General features: G+C 37.3%; 1 protein-coding gene across 2 annotated transcripts in view; it reads right to left on the bottom strand.

Moving 5' to 3' along the window:
• Nucleotides 1–25,701, bottom strand: part of SDCBP (syndecan binding protein) — a 35,591-nt gene extending 9,890 nt beyond the window's left edge. For both annotated transcript variants that reach the window (XM_028108880.2, XM_028108870.2), the window contains exons 1-4: nucleotides 25,595–25,701; nucleotides 7,899–7,964; nucleotides 3,221–3,299; nucleotides 1,969–2,078 (exon numbers count right to left, since the gene is read on the bottom strand). In XM_028108880.2, the coding sequence (XP_027964681.1) occupies nucleotides 1,969–2,078; nucleotides 3,221–3,299; nucleotides 7,899–7,949 (240 nt within the window). In that variant the 5' untranslated portion in view covers nucleotides 7,950–7,964; nucleotides 25,595–25,701. The remainder of the gene's footprint in view (nucleotides 1–1,968; nucleotides 2,079–3,220; nucleotides 3,300–7,898; nucleotides 7,965–25,594) is intronic.
• Nucleotides 25,702–26,219: the final 518 nt, after the last annotated feature.

Here is a 26,219-nt window from a genome sequence, read left to right on the forward strand (position 1 = left end):
CCCAGGACCCTGGGATTTTGACCAGAGCCAAAGGCAGACCCTTAACGACTGAGCCACCCAGGCGCCCCAACATGAATTTTTTATAGCAATGAACTTTATACTTTTGTCTTTACATCAAAAATATTCAGCTGAGGGCGCCTGGGTGGCTCAGTTGGTTAAGTGACTGCCTTTGGCTCAGGTCATGATCCTGGAGTCCCGGGATCGACTCCCACATCGGGCTCCCTGCTCAGCAGGGAGTCTGCTTCTCCCTCTGACCCTCTTCCCTCTCGTGCTCTCTCTCATTCTTTCTCTCTCTCAAATAAATAAAATCTTTAAAAAAAATTCAGCTGAGAATGTGAATACTAAGGGGTAATTAATATTGCACAGTAACTGATACCACAGGCCGCTACCCAGAGATGGCTATGATAACTGGCACTGCCCCATCTTGGGGTAAGGGTAGGAGTACCTCATTATATCAGAGGTAATTTGCTTGGTTTTGTACACCCCTGGATTAAAAATTACTTTTGTATTTCTAAAAGGTTAGCAAACCAAAAAAAACAAGAATAATACGCAACAGAAACCATGTGTGGCCAGCAAATCTTAAAAGTGCTTACCATAGAGTCCCCCTTAACAGAAAGTGGGCTGAACCTCAATTTTACCAAGAACTGCATCTTTTAAAGGGAAACTATGCACTTATTGCTGTCATTCGAAGTTAAAAACTGTGTGGATATACAAGAGTTTTCAAAGGAGTAGGCATTAATGGGTATTAAGCTACTGTTTGTCAGCTCCAAACCCACCTAGACTATACGTGGCGATGATGGAGCTTGAACTGTGCAAATTACATATTCCTCTGTCAGCAGATTTCTGGTTAGCATCCACCACAGGAGGCTGGAAGGCCGGAGGAGGACAAACGCCTTATTCCTTCCTCTTTGTTTCCAGCTATCAGCTCTGCCTGGGCCTCGCCCTTAACCCTGGTGGAAGCAGTTGATTCCATTCTCCAGCTTTTACTGCCACCCTCCCAGAATCAGCCTTGCTTGCAACCTCTCAGACGTGTTAGTACTGACAGCAGTGTCTGCTCCTCCAAGGTGTGTTGAGGCCCAGTTCCAAGGGGCCCTTCCCCCAAGCTTCTAGGTTCTGAAAACTCCAACTCTTCCTGTGTCACTCCAGTCCTAGAAGGAGCAGCAACCTTCTGCAATTACATCTGTTCCATGCCTGCGTTTTTCAATTCTTCAACCTTTCTGCCTAATTCCTTCTTTCTGTTGACATAGCAGTCTAACCAAATGGGCCCTGTTTTCAATAAATATTTGATAAATAAATGCCAGGTACTGTATTAAGCACTGGGGTTATGGCAACAAGATAGCTATCGACCCTGTCCTTCATAATTTAACCGTAATTATAAGTACTATAAAGTGCTATGGCCTTGCAGCAAGGACCTTAATAAGAGGCTACGAGACACATTATATTTGAAAGCCTAGAATTTGGGGTCTTTTATAGGAAGCTTTAGACTTCCGAATGTTAAAAGATTATGACCAAAAGAAATGAGAGACCTGTACTTCAGAAAGATTAACCTAGCAGCAGCTTAGTACTGTTTGATACAAGAAGTTACTAGAGAAAATTTAAGAGATGACTGTGATAATCTAGGCTGGAAGTACAGAAACCCTGAAAAGGGTTATAGTAGGACTGGAATGGATAAAGTGAATACAAGAAACATGGGGAGGACAGAATCACTGGGTCTTAGTAATGACTAAATACAGAAGACTAAGGAGAATGAACTAGTCAAAGGCATCTGGATCTTTAACTCCTAATAAATTAGACAAGCAGTAAAAGGCTAGATCATTTAAGAAGTGATATCCAGAAGTCAGTCTAAAATTAGAGAAGAGAGGTCAACGCTAAAGTTATAAATCTGTGAGTTGGCCATGAAGAGGAGAGCTTTTGTCTATGTCTAAAATATGATTTTATTCAATTCAAAATTAAGTACAGTATACGTACCCCCTGAACTGATGCTCCAGGGACCAAGGCCATATTTGCACGGATTTCTTCTTCATTTAAACTCAGGCCCATGTACTGGGAGAGCTCCGGATACAATTTAGGATAGAGATCTAACATGAATGAATGAATAAAAAAAATTAGAATATTTAAAATGAAAACTGCTGTTATTATGGGCTTCTACTTGTGTTAAAAAAATTAGGTGTATTTTATAAAATCTAGAATGAATCTAAATTAGCAATTTGGAAAATCATCTCCTTATCTCTATAATGATAATTAGAAATGGGAAATATAGAAAAAGTTTAAACAGTCTAGAAATAATTTTTCCAAATAAACTATCTTGCCTTTCTTTTTTCTTAAAATAAACCTATTTGATTAGGAATTTCATAAGCATACCATTGATTCTCCACCTCAGAACTGACTAAAATGTTTATTGTCAAACCAGCTACTTTACAACTCATTTAATAAACACTGCTATGAAATGATTCTTCTGAACTACAATAAAAAAAAAATCGAAGCTTATAAAAGTGTATTTAGTATCTTACCATTTAAAAAAAAAGTTAAACCACCTTCCAATGAAATCTTAGAAACAATATATTTAAATATTAACAGTACTTAACTTAGTAGCAGAGTTAGGTACTATTTCCAAATGTTCTTTTTTATATGATTTGTGACTTCAAATGAATTTTCTAAAAGAATGTTACCAATAGTTATGTCTGGCTACAAAAACCTACTTAATACTCTTTTTATCTTAAGTTATATTATTTAGGGGCACTGTCCTAAAGCCCTATAAACTTAGAAGGAAAAGGAACCAAAGAGAAGTATATGGAGACCTAAAAAAGATTTCAGAATTTGGGAAGTTCCCCCAAAAGGAGGTGGTTGGAAATTTTAAACCCCACCCTCACCCCACAAAGATGGAGGATAGTTCAGAAGTTCAAGAGCAGTAGCATGCGGCACAGTTCACATACACATTTTCTTCATAAATCAATCAGTCATAAGTTAGGGATTTATGAGGGCTGAGATTTAACTTAATTCACTTAATTTTGACTAAGTTATAAAACCTATCTTCATATTCATAGTTCACTTTCTTGATTAAAGGGTTTTTTTTGAAGTAAACATTTTTTCTTACTATGACTAGAACTTTAACAACATATTTTACACTGCAGATTAAAAAAATCTTGGATTCCCTATTTCAGTAAAAGAAGACTTAAACATATTTCAGTTCAAGAAGAATGAACCCGAAGTATAAACCTACTTCCATCTTGAGAGATGGGGGCAGAAGCTTCAGACAAAATTGCTGGGTTGGCAGGGTTTGCAGAAAAGGCAGTTTGAGCCTGAAAAAGAAAAGAAGAAAATTCTAACAATGCTATATATACCCTTACTTAAAATTCTTATATAATTTACAAGTTAAATTTAGTACTTCCAAAAAGGAACTAAAACACTGAAATCTTATTCAATAAAGTTTAATTTTGGGGTGCCTGGGTGGCTCAGTTGGTTGAGCATCTGACTCCTGATTTCAGCTCAGGTCATATCTCAGGGTCTGAGATCAAGCCCTGCATCTGCTCCAGGCTCAGGGCAGAGTCTGCTTGAGGTTCTCTTTCTCCCTCTTCCTCTGCTTCTTCCCCCATTGCTTGCACTCGTTCTTTCTCTAAAAGAAATAAAATCTTTTTAAAAAAATTTAAATAGTTTAATTTTAAACACTTCAACATGTTTTTCAAAGAAAATCTCCAAATCTAAAACACATTTCATATTCTAAATATTTTAACACTATGGATATAAAATTTGACTACCATATGGCCAATATTTCACAGTGCTGTTGCAAATTAATAAATCAGTATTTTCAAAATGCATTATAAAATGCATGGCTACACATTTTACATTTTCATTCTTTCTTTTTTTTTACTAACTAGCCTAATGATATTTTATTTGCATAAGGAAAAAGCTCACCATATTCATACAAGTCACATATCAAAAAAACCCTAAAAATTTAAATACTAAGTTGCTAATATTTTGCCATTCTGGCATATCCTACTGAAATAATCTTCATTTTAGCAACTATAAGAAGGTGATAACACTATATTAATTACAAAAAAAAACTACAAAATATCACTGCCATAAAAGATGATTAAAATAATGTATTAGTAACTTTTAAACAAACTTGTCAAAATCGTTTTGCAATGTATCTCTTTATCAAAATGCTACTCATGTTCAAGTGTGCCAGGAACTCTTCTCAGGCTGCCTTCATAGCCCATGACACATTAAGTATTCCAAGACGAAATCCTTTTTCTTATACAGATAGATCTGACTTTCTAAAACAGCCATGTATCATTTAGAGACAAGATTGGTTGTATGGCCAATCTCTAATATCACTTTTTATTTAACTGGAAATATGTGGATTACATAATAAAGTTTATACCTATACCTTAACCTGGCCCTGAAATGAATGACAAGAGTAGTCCCAAAGATGCTTGGAGTGATGGATGCTTAATTTAAATAAGTATAGCCTCTAAAAGCACTGGAGCCTACTTCACTCATTTGGATTGTAAATGTTCTGATATGCTTGTACTTTAGTATTTATTGTTTTACAATTTGTCACATTCTAAACTGAAATAAAATGCAATGAAAATCTCTATAATTTTAAATAACAGTCCACAAACTCAAAGTATATTGAATTTTCAAAGTTCTTTCACCAGCTATCAGCTAAAAGGAGCTAGGAGCCAGTGGATTACTTCTTGGATAATCTCTAAGGAAAAAAAAAAACAACAACACTGTTCACTCAAAGGAAATGAACTTCCAAGCCACGAAAAGACATGGAGGAAACTTCAATGCGTATTTTTATTAAGTGAAACAAACCAATCTGAAAAGCCTGGATACAGTAGGATTCCAACTGTCTGACATTTTGGAAAAGGCAAACTACAGAGACAGTAAAAAGATCAGCAGTTGCCAGAGATGAGTGGGGAAGGAGGGAAGAATAGACAAGAATTTTTAGGGCAGTGTTCTGTAATACAGACTTCTATATGATTATAGATTCTATACAATACTACAATGGTGCCTATATGTCATTACACATTTGTCAAAACAACACCAAGTGTGAACCCTAATGTAAACTATGGACTTTGAGTGGTAATAACAAGTCACAGTATGTTCATCAGTTGTAACAAATGTACCACTTAGGTGAGAATATTAATACTGGGGGAGGATGTGCTACGTGTATGTGTTGGGGGAGGGGCAATTAAGATGGAATTTGTACCTTCCATTCAATTTTGCTGTGAATCTAAAACTGCTTTAAAAATAGAATGTACTGGGACACCTGGGTGACGCAGTCGGTTAAGTGCCTGACTTGGTTTCATCTCAGGCTGTGCATGACCTCAGGGTCATGAGATGGAGCCCCAAGTCGGGCTCTGCGCTCAGTGTGTAGTCTGCTTAAGATTCTCTCTCCCTCTCCCCTGGTCACTCTCCTCTCTAAAATAAAAAATAATAATAAAATAAAATTGTTCCTTTTTACATTGGTTATTATTTTCTGTTCTTTTACTCATTGCTTTTATTCTTATCCAAGGAATACATTATATAGAGAGATCTAATAGTTATGTATTTATTATGTAATCTGTAGTAAAAATAAAACAGAAGAAAGATGGTACATCAAGGGCTTAAAGACTGTATGTCATTAAATGAGGCAAATTATTTCAGACTTATGTGAAATCTCAAACTATTAAAAAAAGGGGGGGGAATGAGGTCCCCCAAGGAGCACCACAGTTACCGCTAGAGCATGAGTGTGGAGCCATGTTCACTGTCTTAGGAGTGGTAAGCATTGGGTCTCTGTTACATCACTATTTCTTAAAAGCTTACTTTATATAGGTGTAACAACAGACTCCTGTTAAGGATTCATAATGGACAGAGATTCAGGGATTTTATGATGCTAAAAGCAACAGTCTAATGGGTTTTGTAAAATAGTTTACAAAATATCAACTGCCAGTTCACTGCTGCAATTTAGTTTTACTGTGGTGTAACAAGGTCAGATGATTAGAAAATAAATGCTACCTATGCAGGGACATCTCAAGAACAAAAATAAACCTAAGTACCTCTATCAGAGAAAAGGAAACAACAACAAGAATAACCAGCCCAAGACTATAGTGGCTAAGGCAGGAATATTTTCAAATACAGAAAGAATAAAAACTCATGTTTCCTCCTCCTTACTCATGGTTACATGTCTAGGCAGCTAACTTCCTGCTCAGAACATAAAAGGTCTTCTAATGGAAATACCCATATAATTTGCTTCTCCTTAAAGAGGTCAGTGTGATGTGGTTGTAGACCCATTTTCCAATCAAACATCTGTCAATATCAACTTTCCTTTTTCTGTTTCAAAACCAAAAACCTCTGCTCAAAGTCAACCACGGTTAGAGTTCAATGCTTTTTTTTTAAAGATTTTATTTACTTGAGAGAGAGGGAGAGAGCGCACGCGCGAGCGAGCACGAGTGGGGGGAGGGGCAGAGGGAGAGTGAGAAGCAGACTCCTTGCTCAACAGGGAGCCTGATATGGGGCTCAATCCCAGGACCCTGAGATCATGACCTGAGCCGAAGGCAGATGCTTAACAGTTCAATTCTATAAAAACTAACAAAAAAGAATGAAAAGAGATTAGTCATTCTTTCACATCCATCTGCAAAATCCTTATCATTTACTGCTCTGATGTCATATTAATGGCCTGTTTTATTGAAGGCTACATATTACAGATAAACGCTTTTTAAAAACAAAGTATGCTTGCTCAGATGAACTTTGCAGAAATAAAAACCCCATGAGATAAATACTGACAAAATACCGAACAAAGAAATAGAGCATTTAAGGTAACTAAACAAACCTCTTAACACTGAATCATCATCAAAGCCTCTATTTAGCAGCTGAACAGATTTCAGAAATTTTACAAACCACATTTTAATATCCTCAGTGGATTTATGATGGAAAATATGTGTTCATGATCTCCCACCATATTTACCCAATCACTGCTACAGGTAACAATTCCAGCCATAAAAATGCCACTATTACTGTTAGGGGTTTTCACCCTAGAAAGGCCAACATTTTGCCTAAAAGACACTTTTATACTAGATGTTGCTTAAGACTTATCACAAGTTTGTAATAAATTTTTCTGCCCATTAAATAATTATTAAGAAGTAAATATTAGAGTAAACTGGGGTCAAGACCCCAAGTAAAAGGATTCTCAGGGTAAGAAGCTTTGAAGTACTACAAATTATCCCCAGCCAAACAGAATAAAAACTTACAAAACAGCAAGATTTAACCCCTATCCCCAAACTTTCTTAAGCAGAGGCATCTATCTTCAAAGCTAATACTTACTTGAAGGACTACAAAAAGTTTTTGACTTCATAAAATTAGAAATACTATAATATCTAACATTTAGACATTTAGAGGATCAGTACATGAAATCTCTGCCACTTATATCTAAAAGGAAATAAATGACTTCTCTTTCATTGTGCTCTTACACTACTTTAAATAGCATTCACCATTTCTGTAATTTTTAACTTTAAAGTAAAGACAAAGAACTATTTCTAAAGATCAGTCTATCTGAAGATCCAAAGAACGTACTGATTTTAAACAAAACTATCACCATCTAGAGAGTCGAAGTGCATCTTACCAACTTAAGTATATGGTATTTAATTTAAATTTTAGTCTTAAAATCATCAAGCTATCTTGAAAGAGTTTAAGTACAGTTTTAAAGAAATAATATCCTATGTCCATTATCTCACAGTGAAATGAAAAAGAATTGGTAGCTTTTCTGTAACTTTTTAGTCTGCAATCAATAAACTGAAAAATGTTTAAGTGTAAAAATGAGTACATCTGCTATTTAAGTTGTTTCACTTCACCTACAAGTAGAATCTATGACACTGTATATATTAAAGAAAAGTACATAAACAACTTGAACATACCTGAATAACTTTGTCTACCTTCAGGTCTTCAAGAGATGGGTACAGAGACATTTTTGCAGGATTTTTCTAAAGAAAAAACAAAAAAAATTCTGTAATTCAAATTTCATTGAAATTTATTATTTTTTTAAGATTTTATTTATTTGTCAGAGAGAGAGAGAGGGCACACAAGCAGGGAGAGCTGCAGGCAGAGGGAGAAGCAGGCTCCCTGCTGAGCAAGGAGCCGGATGCAGGACTCGATCCCAGAACCCTGGGATCATGACTTGAGCCGAAGGCAGATGCTTAACCGAATGAGCCACCCAGGCATCCCTGAAATTTAAATAGTATGTATAAACCAGCAATACATATAAACATTTGTAAATTTTTAACACAATAAGAAACATTTAAATTGCAAAACACATGGAAAAATACGAACATCTAGCCTATACTAAAAACTGATTACTGGTTACCAAACTGGTTCTCCCTCCCTTACTACTATTATCAAACCATATCCACTGCAGATCTTAAATTTCCCTTCAAGGAAAAGTCCTTTCATTTCAAAAGTTTAAAAACTCAAATAGAATGGTTATGTGACTTACCCAGCTTACACAAGTGCTTGGCAAATAAGTAAGGATTATATCCGAACAAAAACCTAAAAGAGTATTTATGAAATCTCTATCGCTAAGAGAAAAACATACATACGTATATATACGCCGCCCACATATATTCTTATATACGTACTTAGGAAAAAAATATATACACCAATTGTTAACGATAATCTTTTCTTTAGGAGACATAAATGATACAGATATTAAAGGACTGAGGAATAAGATGGAAATTATTACATTTTAAACATTTCTATGCTGTTCAATGTTTTTTAATGACCATTGCTTTTTTTATGTTAATCACTATACATTACATCATTAGTTTTTGATGTAGTGTTCCATAATTCATTGTTTGCGTGTAACACCCAGTGCTCCATTCAATATGTGCCCTCTTTAATACTCATCACCAGGCTAACCCATCCCCCCAACTCCTCCCCTCCAGAACCCTGTTTGTTTCTCAGAGTCCATAGTCTCTCATGATTCCCCCCCTTCATTTTTCCCTTCCTACTATCTTCTTTCTTTTTTTTAAACATATAATGTATTATTTGTTTCAGAGATACAGGTCTGTGATTCATCAGTCTTACACAATTCACAGCACTCACCAAAGCACATACCCTCCCCAATGTCCATCACCCAGCCAACCCATCCCTCCCATGCCCCACCACTCCAGCAACCCTCAATTTGTTTCCTGAGATTAAGAATTCCTCATATCAGTGAGATCATATGATACATGAATGACCATTGCTTTTTGTAATAATGTAATAATTTAAAACAAAGTTCTCTAAAAGTATCACAAGGATAGGTACTTGAAAATTTTATTTTTGAGATGAATATCTGGTACTCTCTTTAAACCCAGCAAAACAGAATATATCCCAAATTGGCATAGGGTGGGTATGTCAGAGGTTCTTGAGCTGGTTATCAATTACCTCCCATCTCCAAATCTACGCATTAGGGGGCTCTGCAAATGGAGCTGGGCCCTTTAAATACTGGTCTGTGGCCACCTAGCGTGAGGTTGAGCTTTGTCAGTGCAGGGAACTGGAGATACACTAGAGGAGAAAAGGTTTTTCATTCCAGGTTCCAGTATACCACTCCAGCCAGGCTCCTGCAGTACCTGCTTCTCTAGCATCTTGCTCCTGGCAGGGAGCAGCTTAAGCACCCAACTCCTTCAGTGCACAAAACCAACACTGACCCCAGCACTCTTGTTCAGCAGCTTCCCAGCATGGTGCCACCTGCAAGGCATCTCCCCATGAGTAGCTTTCCCTAATTCCCCTCAGGTGCAGCAAGTTCCAAGTTACAGCACCTTCCTGTAGCTGGCCTCCACCAGCACTCCACAGGGAGAATTTCCAGTAAGTCTGGTTTTGAGAAACCAACTTCACTATGCACTGAGCAACAACTGCAGTCTCCAACAAGGCCTGGGCTGTCAGGCACAGGAAGAGGGCAGCCTCTTCTTGGGGAACTCTAACTCAGCCCTGGGGTTGGAAATGTGCTCTTCCTGTATTCATTAAAGTTCTCTTTACTCTTTACTACTTTACTTTTTACAATTCTTTTCCTTTAATCATGTTATAATTAATAATTCCGTACATTAAATTTTCACTGTTCAAATTACTATATGGTTTCTGTCTCTGGGCTGGATGCCGAATAACTGTACTTTTAAAAAAATGTATGTACTCTGGGGCACCTGAGTGGTACAGTCAGTTAAACTTCCATGGTTTTGGCTCAGGTCATGATCTCAGGGTCCTGAGATGGAGCCCTGCATCAGGCTCTCCGCTCAGTGCAGTCTGCTTGAGATTCTCTCTCCCACTCCCTCTGCCCCTCCCACCTATGCGCTCCCTCTCTCTAAAATAAATAAAAGAAAAAAATTTATAGGGATGCCTGGGTGGCTCAGTCATTAAGCATCTGCCTTCGGCTCAGGTCATGGTCCCAGGGTCCTGGGATCGAGTTCCACATCAGGCTCCCTGCTTGGCGGGAAGCGTGCTTCTCTCTCTCCCACTCCCCCTGCTTGTGTTCCCTCTCTCGCTGTCTCTGTCAAATAAATAAAATCTGAAATAAGTAAATAAATAAAAATTTGAAAAAATGTATATACTTTGCACACCATAAAATTCACTTTTTTAAAGTATACAATTCTACAGTTTTAATATATCTACAGTTGTGCAGCCATCCCTACCACTTATATTAGAACATTTCCATCACCCCCCAAAAAACTCCATGCCTATCCATTCTCCCCTCCCTCCAGCTCCGGGCAACTAAAAATCTACTTTCTGCTTCTTGATTTCCCTATTCTGGACATTTAAACAAGAATCACAGAATATGTGGACTTTTGTGTTTGTTTCTCTTTCATTTAGTATAATGCCTTCAAAGTTCATCCATGCTATAGCACGTACCAGTACTTCATTCCTTTTAAAGACTCGAAAACATTCCACACTATGGACATGCTACATTTTGGGTTTTTACACTTTTTGACTATTAAGAATAATGCTATTAATGATGCTAATGAACATTTACATCCAAGTGTTTATGTAAATATATATATGTTTAATTCTCTTGGTATACAGCTAAGGGTAGAATTACTGGGTCTTGTGGTTAACTCTGTTTCACTTTTTGAGGAACTGCCAAACTGGTTTCCAAAGTAACTGTACCATTTTACATTACCACCAGCAACATGTAAGGGAGAGTTCCAATTTCTCCATATCTTTGCCAATTCTTGCTATTGTCTTTTTTATCACAGCCATCCTAGTAGATGTGCAGTAGCATCCCACTGTAGTTTTATATTTCTCTAATAACCAATGATGTTCAGCATCTTTTCATCTGCTTATTGGCCATTTATAGATCTCTGGAAAAATGTCAATTCAAATCCACTGAGTTACTACATTCTTTTCTTTTTTTTTGCCTAATTTTCCTGGGCTAGAACCTCTAATAAAATGCCAAATGAAAATGGCCCGACAGAGGGGTGCCTGGGTGGCTCAGTTGATTAATCATCTGCCTTCCACTCAGGTCGTGATCTCAGGGTCCTGGGATTGGCCCCATATCAGGCCTGAGTCTGCTTCTCCCTCACTCCCTCCCCTCCCTGCTCATGCTCTTCCCCTCTCTCTCAAATAACTAAAATCTTCAAAAAAAAAAAAAAAAAGGCCCGATACAGTTTTTAAGGGGAAAATAGAGCTTGTATCTGTAAATAAAATGCAAATTCATGAGAAAGCACAAGAAATGGTTTAATTCTATTAATCCAAGGAAATAAAATGGAGTGCCTTTTCTGTGTCTCAAAAAATCATTAAGGTTCCCTCTTAAACACATTTTATTTAAATTTCCAACCATTTTATGAACATCATAAAATCATTTCAAATTCACTGGAACAAATGTTGACTTTTAATCTAGTACTATTACTATTTTTGGTTTCTACTTCTAGTTCTGCCACTGGCCACCTAACAAGATCCCCTTTTTCTCATGAAAAATGAACTGGATGAGTGGTAAATTTCAAAAATCAGTGAGCAGTTTTCTCAAACATTTTCCTCATAGAAGCTTTTCCTTAAACAAATATTAACCTAAGTTGTATGAACTCTTAGGTCACTCATTCCCCAGAAGTTACTTCATACTCACAAATACTCAAACTCAATCCCAGAAAAGAAATGGGCTTTTCAGACCTTCTTTAAATAACAAATATCACCCCACCTTATGGTCTTTTAAAAATTTAGTTTCAGGTTTGCTCTAAGTATGTGAGTTAATCAACTCATCATTCTTCTAAAATATAAAGGATTCCTCAATGATTTTACTTCACAAACTATTTTCGTAGCTTCATTTCACATAATTTCTTTCTAAGCATTACAACATTCTAGCCGCAAACTACTTGATATTTCCCACCCTGGTTGAGTTCTTCTGTGCCCCGTATCTTTGCAAAAGCTGCTTCCTCTTCCGGGAATGTCCTTCCAGGACTTCTCTATCAAAATCCCAGTCAAGAGCCACTGCTGTGAGGATACTTTTGATGACCTCAGTGTAACATTGTTTCTCTCACTTCAGAAGTTTCACTCTGCCTTATGTTTTATATAGTTAATGTTTCTCTCTGCTCTTGAGGTCAAGGCCTTTAATTTCTTATTTATTAGGCATGATTCCTTATCCTAAAAAAAGAAGTCAAATGTTTATTCAACTTTGACCAATATTGTCAAAATAGCAGTAAACAAGATATTTTCAAACATTCATTGAAAAGTTCAAATTTTCTTATCTTTCAAGTCTACATCTTTGAACACAAACTGTTCAAAGCTTTCAGGGAGAATAATAAATTATTGTATTATTTTTCTGAAGGGCTCCATTAACTTGTATGCGTTACTCTTTGATCTAACGTCAGAAATAATTAGCACTTTTTGAAGAACTACCAAGCTACCTTTGAAAAATCCTTTCAAGTATGGCTGGAATTTCAGAATGACCAATAAAGAGATTTAAGGGGATTGTGAAAATAATTCTATTACGTCAGTATGTGAATTCTCATTTTACTTTCACTTAAAACTCCTCTCACATGCTATTGTTGTACTGACCACAGAATTTTGTTTCTAGCCTCTCCTTCAGCTGACTGAGAATCAATCACAAAGTATAGATCCCAGTGACCCTGAGATGAGTAGGCAAAACATCTTGCCATCTACTCTACAGAGTTTAAGCACAACATTCCTACCAGCTTTGTTTCACTGGTCTAATTCCTGGGAAGAACTGGTCTCTCCACTTACCCCTAGACCAGGTTTGGCCCACTCTAAACTCTTTGCAACCTCAAAGACTCTCAACTCTCTCCATGCATAATGAAAGGCCTCGGCACCCAGTGCATCCCTAGGCCTTAGAAAATAACCCCCAAGTTAGTTTCTACAAAGAGGTTTCTCAGAGCTTGGAATAGTTACAGGGTTTCTTTAGAACATCTAAAAATAAAAAATACCTGACTATTCTGCCTCAGTATCAACTTTCCCATTTGACTCTCCATCTCCTCAAGGTAATGTCAGGGTAGCTTTCTCAGAGTCTTTATGTATGTACAGACTAAAGATCTCCGTAACTCAAATACCGTATGTAATATCTTGTAACATCTAGTTAATTTGCTTTCTAGATGAAATACTCTGGTTCATGAGGTAGGAAACATACTAGTAAAGTTTTCCAGATAATATCACCTGGAATGGCAATACATATCATTTTCTGAGTTGTTGACCTCACTCCCTCAATCAAACCAACTGCTACAACTGATCTGCATTTTTAAAAATGAGTGATTAAATTAAAATGGTATTTGTTTATTTAATCTCAGCTGTTAAAAAAAAAAATCATACGATGATGAAAATTCTGGACTGTAGAATCGGTGATCTTAAACTGCAATTACCACACATCTGGTACTCTAGCTTTTATAGCTGCTACCCAGAAGATACTCCTTGATTGCCTGGCTCTGGTGGCCAGCAAGGCATAAATTCATCAATCCCATAAAACTGTAACAAACAGAAACAGTTGTTAACAGGCTATCTTCCCGAGGGCACAAAACAGTCAGCCGAGGGCACAAAACAGAGTCAGCCTAGGGCACAAGACAGAGTCAGCCGACTGAAATAACCCCCCCCCCCCAGTCTTTCTATGAAAGAAGTCAATTAGCTTATCTTCATAGCTGTGGCCTGAGGAATAGGCTTCTAATTAAACACACATCTAAGAGCTGACTACAATTCTCTCCAGAGACTGGGGAGGCCAGTGGGTGACATCTTTGCACTCTCCCTCTGCCCCATACCAGGTCTCTGGTGTCTCCAAAAAAAGAAGCTAGTGTACCGGACTGGCACACAGGCTGCTGCCCATAGGGCACACCCCTGGACAAACAGGCTACAGTAGCCAGAAAGCCTGTATTCACAGGTTCAACAGGATTATAACAACAACAACAACAAAAAAAGTGAACTGGCTATCACCCTAGGGCACAACACAGAATGAGCAGACATAAAACTTCCCCTGAAAGAGGTATTTTGCATACTTTAAAAGCTGCTGCCTGAAGGTCTAGCTTCCAATCAGCCTGAATCTAGGTGCCGACTGAAATCCTCCCTTTTGCAATACTGACAGATCCTGGCACACCCTCAACTACTGGGAGCAACTAAGAATAAAGCAGGCTGCTTGGACAATTAAAAAAAGTTATGAGAGACAACCTGAAAACTGAGTTAAATGATGAGGTCCATCTCTTAAGTAAGGTGTGTCACTCAAGACTAAGAGAGATGATTTTTTAATCTAATCATTGCAACAGAAAGTCAAAGAAAAGAGAGAAACAAAAGAATATTACAAGTAAGAGAACAAGATAAAACCTCAGTAAAAAACCTTAATGAAATGGAGATAAACGATTCACCTGACAGAGTTCAAAACAACAGTCATATGTGCTCACCTAGCTCAGGAGACCAACGGGTGAAAAAATTGAAAATTTCAAAAGGATATATATGAAAGTACCAAGTGGAAGTCACAAAGCTGAAAAATACAATAATGTAACTGAAAATACAACAGAGGGGTTCAACAACAGATTAAATGAAGTAGAACATAGAATCAGTGAACTCAAAAACTGAGTAGTAGAACTAATCCAATCAAAGCAACAAAAAAAGGGTGGTGGTGGGGAGTAAAGATAGCTTAACAGACTAACAGGACATCAAGCAAACCAGCATTCCCATTATAAGGGCCCCAGAAGATGACAGAAAGGGGCAGAAGAAAACTTACTTGAAAAAAATAATGGCTAAAAACTTCCCTAACCTGGGAAAGGAAACAGATATACAGATCCAGGGAGTCCAAAAAGTTCCAAATAACATGAACCCCAAGAGACCCACATCAAAACACATTATAATTAAATGTCAAAAATGTTTAAAAAGAAAGAATCTTAAAAGCAGTGGAGAAAAACAACAGCTTATGTACAAGGGAGCCTCCGTAAGACACTAAGGATACTTTTCAGCAGAAACTCTGCAGGCCAGAAGAGGTGCCATAATATAAAGAAAAAAACTACCACCAAACCACCAAACATATTCTACTCAGTAAAACTGTCCTTCAGAATTGAAGGAAAAATAACAAGTTTTACAGACAAGCAAAAGCTAATGGAATTCATCACCACTAGAAGTGTCTTACAAAAAACCAAAGGGAGCTAATCACAGGAAAATATAAGAAAGTATAAATCTCACTGGTAAAAATAAATATATTGTAAAATTCACGATAATCTAGTGTCAAAAAGATGCAATCACTTGCAAAGCTAGTATGAATGCTAAAAAACAAAAGTAAAAAAATAAGTACAATAATTTGCTCAGGAATATACAAGAGAAAAATAAGTAAATTATGACATCAAAAACATAAAAGGGGGAGAAATGTAGAGATGAGGATGCTCACTCTTGCCAATTTTACTCAATACAGTATTAGAAATCCTAGCCAGAGCAATTAGGTAAGAAAAAAAGGCATCAAAACTGGAAAGGAAGAAGTTGAAACTGTCTCTATGTGTGGGTGATATATTATGTAGAGAAAGTCTAAAGACTCCACCACAAACTGAACTAATAAACAAGTTCAGTAGAGTTGTAGGATAAAAAAAATCAATATACAAAAATCATCTGCTTCTATACAATAAGCTAAAAGAGAAATTAAGAAAACAATTCCATTTACAAATGCATAAAAAAAAAGACATTTAGAAATAAATTTAATCAAAAAGACTAAAGACCTGTAAACTGAAACCATAAGACAAGGATGAAAAAAACTGAAGACAATACAAATAAATGAAAAGATATTCTGTGCTCATGGACTGGAGTAATTAATATTGTTAAAATATATATATTTCCCAAAGCAATCTACAGATTTAATACAATCTCTATAAAAATTCCAATAGCATTTTCAAAGAACTAGAATAAAAAATCCTAAAATCTGTATGGAACCACAAAAGACTCCAAACAGCCAAAGCAATCTTGAAAGAAGAACAGGCTAAAGGCGGCACACTTCCAGATTTCAAATTACCTTATAAAGCTATAGTAATCAAAAGGGTATGCTATTGGCATAAAAACAGACACACACATCCACGGAAGGGAAAAGAGAGCCCAGAAATAAACCCACACGTGTGTGGTCAATTAACTTATGACAAAGAAGCCAGGAATATACAATGAAAAAAAGACAGTCCCTTTAATGAATGGTGCTAGGAAAACTGGACATAAACATGCAAAACAATGAAACTGACCCAGTATCTTATACCATACACAAAATCAACTCAAAATGGATTAAGGACTTGAACCTAAGGCCTAAAAACCTCTAGAAAAAAAGATACAGATGATAAGCTCCTTGACATTGGTCTTAGTGATGATTTTTTTTTTTTGGATTTAAGACCAAAAGAAAATGCAACAAAAGAAAAATAAACAAGTGGAGACTATGTCAAACTACCTCTGCAGAGCAAAGGTAACAATCAATAAACGAAAAGGCAACCTACAAAACAGGAGAAAATATTTCCAAGTCATATATTTGATAAGGAGTTAATATCCAAAATAAAGAACTCCTACAACTCAAGAGCAAAAAATTAAAAAATAAATCTGATCCAAAATTGGACAGAGGATCCAAATAGACATTTTCCCAAAGACATACAGATGGCAAACAAGTACACGAAAAGGTGCTCAATTCAACATCATTAATCATTAGGGAAATGCAAATCAAAACAAGAATGAGACAGCATCTCCACCTGTTAGAATGGCTATTATCAAAATGACAAGAAATAAGTGTTGGTGAAGATACGGAGAAAAAGGAACCCTTGTACACCACTGGTGGGAATGTAAATTGGTGCAACCACTGTGGAAAACAGCAGAGAGGTTCCTCCAAAAATTAAAAATAGAACCACCATATGAACCAGCAATTCCACCTTCAGGTATTTATATGAAGGAAAAAACACTAAATTAAAGATATCTGCATCTCCATGTTCCAGGCAGCACCATTTACAATAACCAAGACATGGAAGCAAGCTGTGTCCACAAATGGATGAATAGGTTAAAAAAAAAATGTGGTATATATACACAATGGGATATTTTTCAGCCTTGACAGAAGAGGAAATCTTGCCATTCATCTATGGATGAGACTACACAAACACACACAATGAAGTTTTAAGCCATAAAAAAAAATAGGGTATCTTGCTATTTGTGACAATATGAACAGACCTTAAGGACATAATGCTATGTGAAATAAGTCAAAGACAATAACCAAATGACCTCATTTATATGTAGATTCTAAACAACAAAAAAAAACCTCATTGATACGGAGAACAGATTGGTGGTTCCCAGAGATGGGAGGGAGGTAGGAAAGGAATGGGCAAAATGGGTGAAGGGGGTCAAAAGGCACAAACTTCCACTTATAAAATAAGTAAGTCCTGAAATTATAATGTACAGGATGATGACTAGAGTTAATAATGCTGTCCCGTATATTTGAAAGTTGCTAAAAGAGTAAATCCTAAAAGTTCTCACCACAAGAAAAAAAACTATGGTGACGGATGTTAACTAGACTTACTGTGATCATTTCATATTATACACAAATATACAATCATTATGTTATACACCTAAAACTAATATAATGTTATAGCTGTATTACACCTAAATTTTTAAAAATTTAAAAAATTAAAAAATATAGTGGGGAAAAAAAAAGCCAAGCCTTAGTCTCAGCTCTGCCACCAACTTAATGTATGATACAGTAAACCAACAAAGAATCTTTTCTGTAAGGCAAAAAACTTAGAACACATTTTTCTTTAAGTATCTGCCACTACATGCTATGTTCCTGGAACTCTTCAATAGCAAAGGGCTTGAACGTTCTAGTCCCATAAATTCTTCTCATAGGAAGGCAGCCTATCAAACTATTCCTTTATTTAAACATATAAGTAGCCTAATTAGCTTCAGTAATACAGTACAAAACTTTAACTAACACAAGAAACAACAAATGCACATCAGGAAAGTAACCTAAAGTACCCCCTTAATCCAAAAGGGACACATTCCAAGACCTTTAGTGGGTATCTGAAATTAGGTACAGTACTGAACCTATATATACTATGCTTTTTCCTATACATATACAACTGTGATAAAGTTTAAATTACAACTAGGCACAGTAAGAAATTAGTAACAATAAAACAACATACTGCAAGTTATATGAATGTGCTCTCTCTCTCTAAAGATCTTACTGTACTGTACCTGCCCTTCTTGTGATGTTAGATGATAAAATGATGAGATGAAGTGAGGCGAATGACAAAGGCATTGTGACCTAGTGTTAGGCTACTACTGACCTGATGATGATACATCAGAAGGAGAATCATCTGCTTCCAGACCACAGTTGACCATGCAGATAAGGAGGGACTACTAGACTACCATATGATAGCAAATTAAAAACCATCTTAAGGCCCTAAAACAGCATTTCTTCAAATTTAAAGTCCATAAAGATAAACCAAATATGTTAATAAAGATTCTAGAGTCCTAGCCCAGAAACTGAAACAGTTAAGTCTAGACTAGGGTTCAGAAATCTGCCCTCAACCCTTTCTATTCCATCAGGGTCCAATGGACTCAATCTTAATTTTTGAGTTCCTTTTCTCAGCAGTTCTATTTAGTGATTTTTATTCTTTGAGATCTTTCAAAGAAAAAAGACAAAGAAAAATCTTTAAATGTAGTAAAATCACTCTATCTTTTAAATATCATAAGGGTTCAACTGAACTTTTTTAGAAATCTAAGTCTATTATGGGAATTTAGTGAACTTGTTTCCCTCTATCTTGAAACACCTTTCTATTTCATCAATCCAGAAATTATTACATCAGAATTCATCAGATCACCTAGATTGATGGAGTACTGAAATGATCACATTTCTTTCATCCTTCAGTTTGTATTGCCCAAAGTACTGCATCCTCTTTCAAGAACACATAAACTCTGAAGACACTAAATCTGTAGCTTGCTTTCTAAAAAAGTGCTCCTTGAACACTAGGAATTTTTCATTTTTCACCCATGATGGCAGAGAAAAGAAACTGGAGGAAAACGGTTATTAGACAAATCAGAAGACATGCAGCTGTACCCTAGACTCTTATGATAATGAGGAAATTGATTAAATAAGCAAATCACAGACCATGAATTTTCAGACCACCATGATATCCTAATTGAAATTTTCAAATTTAAGAATAAGTAAATATACTTGTAATTAATAAAAGAAATTAAACTTTTCAGTCATTCAAAAGGAAGAACTTTATCATGCAATATTTTGAAACAAGTCCCTTGATCCTGTTTTACTAATATATTATCATCTTTTACTTTTATATTTGTAGACCAAAATTTACTGTATATGTATGGCTTTTAAATGGCCAAATGAAGGTTGGCCTTTAAACAAATATGACTGGAAAGAAACAGTAATATAGTGAAATTTTCTAAAACTCATCACATTGATTATTCTAATTGGTGTTTATAATATGAAGTATAAATGAAAATTCTCTGCAAATACAAAACAAAAAAGATGGTCATCCTCTCAATAAAATCATGAGCCATTAGGGGGCGCCTGGGTGGCTCAGTCTGTTAAGGGGCAGCCTTTGGCTCAGGTCATGATCCCAGGATCCTGGGATGGAGCCCCACGTCAGGCTCCCTGCTCAGTGGAGAGCCTGCTTCTCCCTCTCTGCCTGCCACTCTGCTTACATGTGCTCTCTATCTCTCTGTCAAACAAATAAATAAAATCTTAAAAATAAAAAAAAGTCATGAGGCATTTGCAAAAGTACTGCATTTTGACAATGCAAGTACAAAAATTACCAGATGGTAACAACAGAATTAGAGATATATTTGAGATCTAGAATCAGTATTGTATTTTGACAACCAAGTTCATGAAGAAGAACCATAAATAATGATAAGCTATAACAGAGACATTTGAAACCTGGAAACAATATAAGATGGACATGTGCTAATTTCATGCATGACAACTGATGAGCAATTAGTTGTACTCAAAAAGATGCTGCCCATTTCAGCTATATATACTTTCAAATCCAGGAAAATTTAGAATAAAAACATGGGTTTCTTGGCACACTGGGGTAGCTCAGTCTGTTAAACATCCAATTCTTGATTTCAGCTCAGTTCATGACCTCAGGGTCGTGGTATCGAGCCCCACATCAGGCTCTGTGCTCAGCGCAGAGTGTGGTTTGAGATGTTCTCTCCCGCTCCCTCCTCCTCTCCCTCTACCCCTCCCCCTGCTTGTGCTCTCTAAAATAAATTTAATAAAAAAAGAGAGAAAACTACAAAACACTGCTGAAAGAAATGAAAGCGAATATAAATAAAATGAAGCACAACCCACGTTCATGGATTGGTAGACTTAATACTGTTAAAATGTCGGTATCATCCAAAGTGATCTCAAGATTCAATGCAATCCTTATCAGAATCACAATGACTTTTTTCAGGAATAGAAAACTCATCCTAAAATCCATATAAAATCTCAAAGGAGTCAAACATACAAAACAATCTTGAAAAAGAACAAAAGTGGAAGACTCATACTTCCTCATTTCAAAATGTACTATAAAGCTACACTAATCAAAATAAGGTATTAGCACAATGGCATATAGATCAATGGAAAAGAACAGAAAGCCTAGAAATAAACCCTCACATATATGTTAAATGATTTTTGACAAGAGTGCCAAGACCACTCAATGAGTACAAGTCTTTTCAACAAATGGTGCTGAGAAAATTGGACATCCATGTGCAAAAGCATGAAGGTGGACCCTTATCTAACACTACTTACAAAAATTAACTCAAAATGGGTAAAGGACCTAAACTTAAGACCTAAAACAATAAAAACTCTTAGAAGAAAACATAGGACAAAAGATTCATGACTTTGGATTTACCAGTGATTTATTTGGACATGATACCAAAAGCACAGGTAACAAAAGAAAATCTAGACACACTGGACTTCATGAAAATTTTAAATTTTTGTACATGAAAAGATAGCATCAAGGCAAAAAAAAGCAACCACAGAAAGGGAGAAAATATTTGCAAATCATATATCCAACAAGGGATTAATACCTATAATATTTAGAGTACTAAAACTCAACAAGAAAAAAAAAACTAGCAAAGGACTTGAATAGACATTTGTCAAAAAAAGATACAAGAATGGCCATAAACACATGAAAATATGCTCAACATCATTAATCATTACAAAAATGCAAATCAAAACTAGGAGATACCAGCTCATACCCATTAGAATGGCTACTATTAAAAAAAACAAAAAACAGGTATTGAAGGAAAATTGGTCAGATACATGCAAAAGAATGAAACTGGACCACTTTCTCACACCATACACAAAAAATAAACTCAAAATGGATTAAAGACCTAAATGTGAAACCTGAAATCGTAAAAATCCTAGAAGAGAGCACAGGCAGTAACGGTTCTAACATGGGCTATAGCAACATTTTTCTAGGTTAAGTCTCCTAAGGCAAGAAAACCAAAAGCAAAAATAAACTATTGGGACTACCTCAAAATAAAAGGTTTCTGCACAGCAAAAAGAAACAATCAACAAAACTAAAAGGCAACCTACAGAATGGAAGAAGATATTTGCAAATGACACCTGATAATGAGTTAGTATCCAAAATATATAAAGAATTTATACAACTCAAAGCCCAAAGAACAAATAATCCAATTTAAAAATGGACAGAAGACATGAACAGACATTTCTCTAAAAAACACATCCAGATGGCCAAGACACATGAATAGATGTTCAACATCACTCATAATCAGGGAAATGCAAATCAAAACCACAATGAGATATCACTTCACACCTACCAGAATGGCTAAAATCAAAAACACAAGAAAAAAACAAGTGTTGGCCTCGATGTGAGAAAAAGGAACCCTCTTGCACTGTTGGTGGGAATGCAAACTGGTGCAGCCACTCTGGAAAACAGTATGGAACTTCCTCAAAAAATTAAAAATAGAACTACCCTACAATCCAGTAACTGCACTACTGGGTATTTACCCAAAAAATTCAAAAACACGAATTCAGGGGCACCTGGGTGGCTCAGTCGGTTAAGCGGCTGCCTTCGGCTCAGGTCATGATCCCAGGGTCCTGAGATCGAGCCCCACGTCAGGCTCCCTGCTCAGTGGGGAATCTGCTTCTCCCCTTCTCTCTGCCTGCCTCTCTGCCTACTTGTGCTTTCTGTCAAATAAATAAATAAAAATCTTAAAAAAAAAACAAAACACAAATTCAAAGGGATACATGCACCCCTGTGTTTACTGCAGCATTATTTACAATAGCCAAACTATGGAAGCTGCCCAAGTGTCCATCAATAGATGAATGAAGATGATGTGGGATGTACACACAAACACACACGCAATATTATTCAGCCATAAAAAAAGAATGACTTCTTGCCATTTGGAAATGAATAAGCTAGGGAGTATGCTAAGCAAAATAAGACAGAAAAAGACAAATACCATATGATTTCACTCATATGTGGAATTTAAGAAACAAATGAGCAAAGGGGAGAAAAAGAGGCAAACCAAAAAACAGACTCTTAACTATAGAGAACAAACTGATGGTTACCAGAAGGGAAGTGGCTGCAGGGATCAGTGAAATTGGTGATGGGGATTAAGGAATGTATTTGTCCTAATGAGCACTGGGTGATATATGGTATTGCTGAATCACTATATTGTACACCTGAAACTAAATAACACTGTAAGTTGACTATATTGGAATTAAAAAAAAGAAAGGATCAATTAGAGGCGATGTGGAAAAATTGGAACCCTTGTGCACTGCTGATGGGAATATAAAATGGTAGAGCCACTAGAAAACAGTATGGTGGTTCCACAAAAAAAAAAATAATTAATTACCATATGATCCATCATTCCACTTCTGGGTATACATCCAAGACTTAAATTCTATGTCTAAAGAGATATTTGTACACCCATGTTCACAGCAGCAAAATCCACAAAAGCTCAAACATGGAAGTAATGCAAGTGTCCATCTATAAATGAACGGACAAGCAAAATGTGGTATACACATACAGTGAAACATTATTCAGCTTTAAAATGGAAGGAATTTCTGCGACATGCTGGATGAATCTTGAAGACATTACATTAAGTGAAAAACACCAATCACAAAAGACAAAGACTGTATGATCCCACTTATATGAGGTACTTAGTCAAAAATCATAAAGGTATAATGGTGGTTACCAAGGAGAGAATGTAAGTAAGTATGTAACAGTAAGTCCCCACTTACTGTTTAATGGGTATAGAGTTTCCATTTTACAAGATGACGAGTTTTTTAAGGATGGATGGTGGTAATGGTTGTATAACATTGTCAGTGCATTTAAAAACCTCTGAACTAAACCTCTGAACTGCACACTTAAAAATGGTTGAGATGGTAAATTCTGTTATGTGTATTTTACCACAATAAAAAAGAAAAGAGGAAGGGGGAGAATATATGTTTGTTTGTATAGGTATTAAATATCCCTGGACGGATACCTAAGAAACATAAAACAGTTGCCTCCTATAGGAAGGAAATGTGGTTGGCTGGGGACCTTTAGAAGGAAGGAGACTACACTGAGAACCTTTTTATTGCTTACATTTCGAGCCATGTTACTGTTTATCACCTCAAAAGTTAAATAAATGTACAAATAATGTTGGCAGCACTTGGAAAGAAATTAATAAATGCTAATATAACTATTACTAGATTTTTTGAAGTTGTTCAGAGGAATTTTTTTTTTAGAAAATCTTGGCATTTACTACCTAAAAAAAGTACCTAAATCTGGCAAAAAGAGGAAAAAAATAGTTGAGTTATGTTTAAGAAATGGTTTTATTGAAGAGTACATTCAACTGTCAACTATTTGTAAATTCATCCTCTTCTGGTAAAGATTTTTATATGCTTATAATACTCAAAATTAAAAGTTAATGTTGTCAACGTTAAATCTGGATTATAATGGACTATTTCCTGAACATTTTAAAAGACACTCCACTTCCTTATTTTCATTCTGTGGCACAAACCACTTGATCTAAAATATTTCCGTACCATTTAAAAGACAAAAGTTTATAGAACTAAATTGGTAATAGAAAACATGAAAAAAAATTTTTTTAACCGTTTGCCCTCAACCTCAAATAGAAAAGGTAAAGATTGGAAAATCTGAATTTTAATCACTTAAATACATTGAAGATAAAGCTAACAGCCTGCAGCTGTTTTCAACGTAATTTCCCTTTTTGTTTTCTTTCAAACACGTAGATGTTAAGAGTTTGGTAAACCAAATGTACTTATGAAGTAATCTACTTACATAAAGGAAAAAAGAAATCACAGTAAATGCGTATGCAGATAATATATACAGACTAGATAACCTAGAAATTCCTTTCAAAAACTGGCACATTGGAAGACTCCATGATTAAATAATTCCACTTTGGTGAAAAGGTAAACTTTCCACATCCATATGCCTTCACTTTCCCCTTATTACAAGGAAATCGTGAAATGAAAACTGTGAGTCATTACTTCTCAAGGGATATTTCCTTCTGCACACACCCTGCTGGAACGTTTCTCCCTTTCCTCCAACTTCTCCAGGAATAGGCGCGCAGCGAACAACCCCTCCCCACCCCCTTCCAGAAAGTCAAGGCTTGGCCCACTCAACAGACACCTCCTTCCTCCTTCCAAATCCAGGGCGGTCCGATTAAGCCACCCAGGAAGGTGACTGGGTACAGTCCAAGGAACGCAGAGCACCGTGACGAGCCACAGCCAGCCGCTCTTCCTTCCACCGGTCCCCAGGGATCTCAGCCAAGAGGAACAAAAAACGGTCGAGACGGACCAGAAAGAGGAGTCCGAGCTGAGGCGGCAGCTGACGGCGTCGCCGCGGGCCGGGCCTCAGGGCTGTCCCTAACCCCGCCGACCCCCCGGCGTCCCCCCACGGCCCCCTCGCCCCTCGCTCCTCGCCCCAGTGCGGGGCGAGACCACGAAACCCACCGGGTAGCAGGCAGAGCGTGCCGCTCGCGCAAACTTTCGCCCCGGGCCCCGCAGGGCGCGAAGAGGGGCGCGGAGACCACTGAGGAGAGGGCGTCGCCGCTGCTTCCCGAAAACCTCTGAGACCCAGACGCTCTCCGCTAAGTGACCCGTGGCTCCATCGCCTCCGCCCCTAGTCCCCAAACCCAGGACGCGGCCTGAGCGCCCCTCTCTCCCCACACCGCTGCTCACCTAGGCCACAAGGACCCGCTCACCGCCGTTGCCGCCGCCGCCTCCGGTAACTGGCACGGACTTCCGAGACCCGAAGACAGAAGAGCCGCTCGCGCCCGAGGACCGCCCGCGAGGCGCGTCACGGTGCCGCCCCCGCTTTCCGCCCGCGCAGGCGCGCGGCTCCCGGTCAGGTGACCCAGTCCCTATGGTAACAGGGCAGCGGCGGTGGGGGGGGATGACGGGGGCGGGGCGTGGGCCGTTCCTGCTCGCTCTAGGGTTGGGGGAGGTAAAGCCGCCTATCGCTGCTTGGGTTTATGCTCCCCACCTTCTCCACCCTCCCCAGGGGTAGTGCGGAGGGTCAGTGCTACCTGCCTTCTGCTGTGTTCATCAGTCCTCAGGGTCATTTGGTTCCCATCACCTCCAATACAAAGAAAGTCCCGAGAACCTATCCTTTGGAGATTTCCTTGCCAGCCTTGGACTTCCACCACTTTACTCCTACTCATCTTGACCCTCTCACTTTACCTCTCCACTCACAGCCTCAGAAACATTGCTTCCACTAACCCTTCGCAACTCCTGCCCTCTTTGTTACAACTTTTTTCTTTGGCTTTTATTACTCTTTGTCCGTCCGAGCGAAAAGTTCATTGGC

Source organism: Eumetopias jubatus, unplaced genomic scaffold, assembly GCF_037043125.1.
Source record: "Eumetopias jubatus isolate StellerSeaLion01/CBP00866 unplaced genomic scaffold, mEumJub1_p1.0 scaffold_4, whole genome shotgun sequence".
NCBI classification, from domain to species: Eukaryota; Metazoa; Chordata; class Mammalia; order Carnivora; family Otariidae; genus Eumetopias; species Eumetopias jubatus.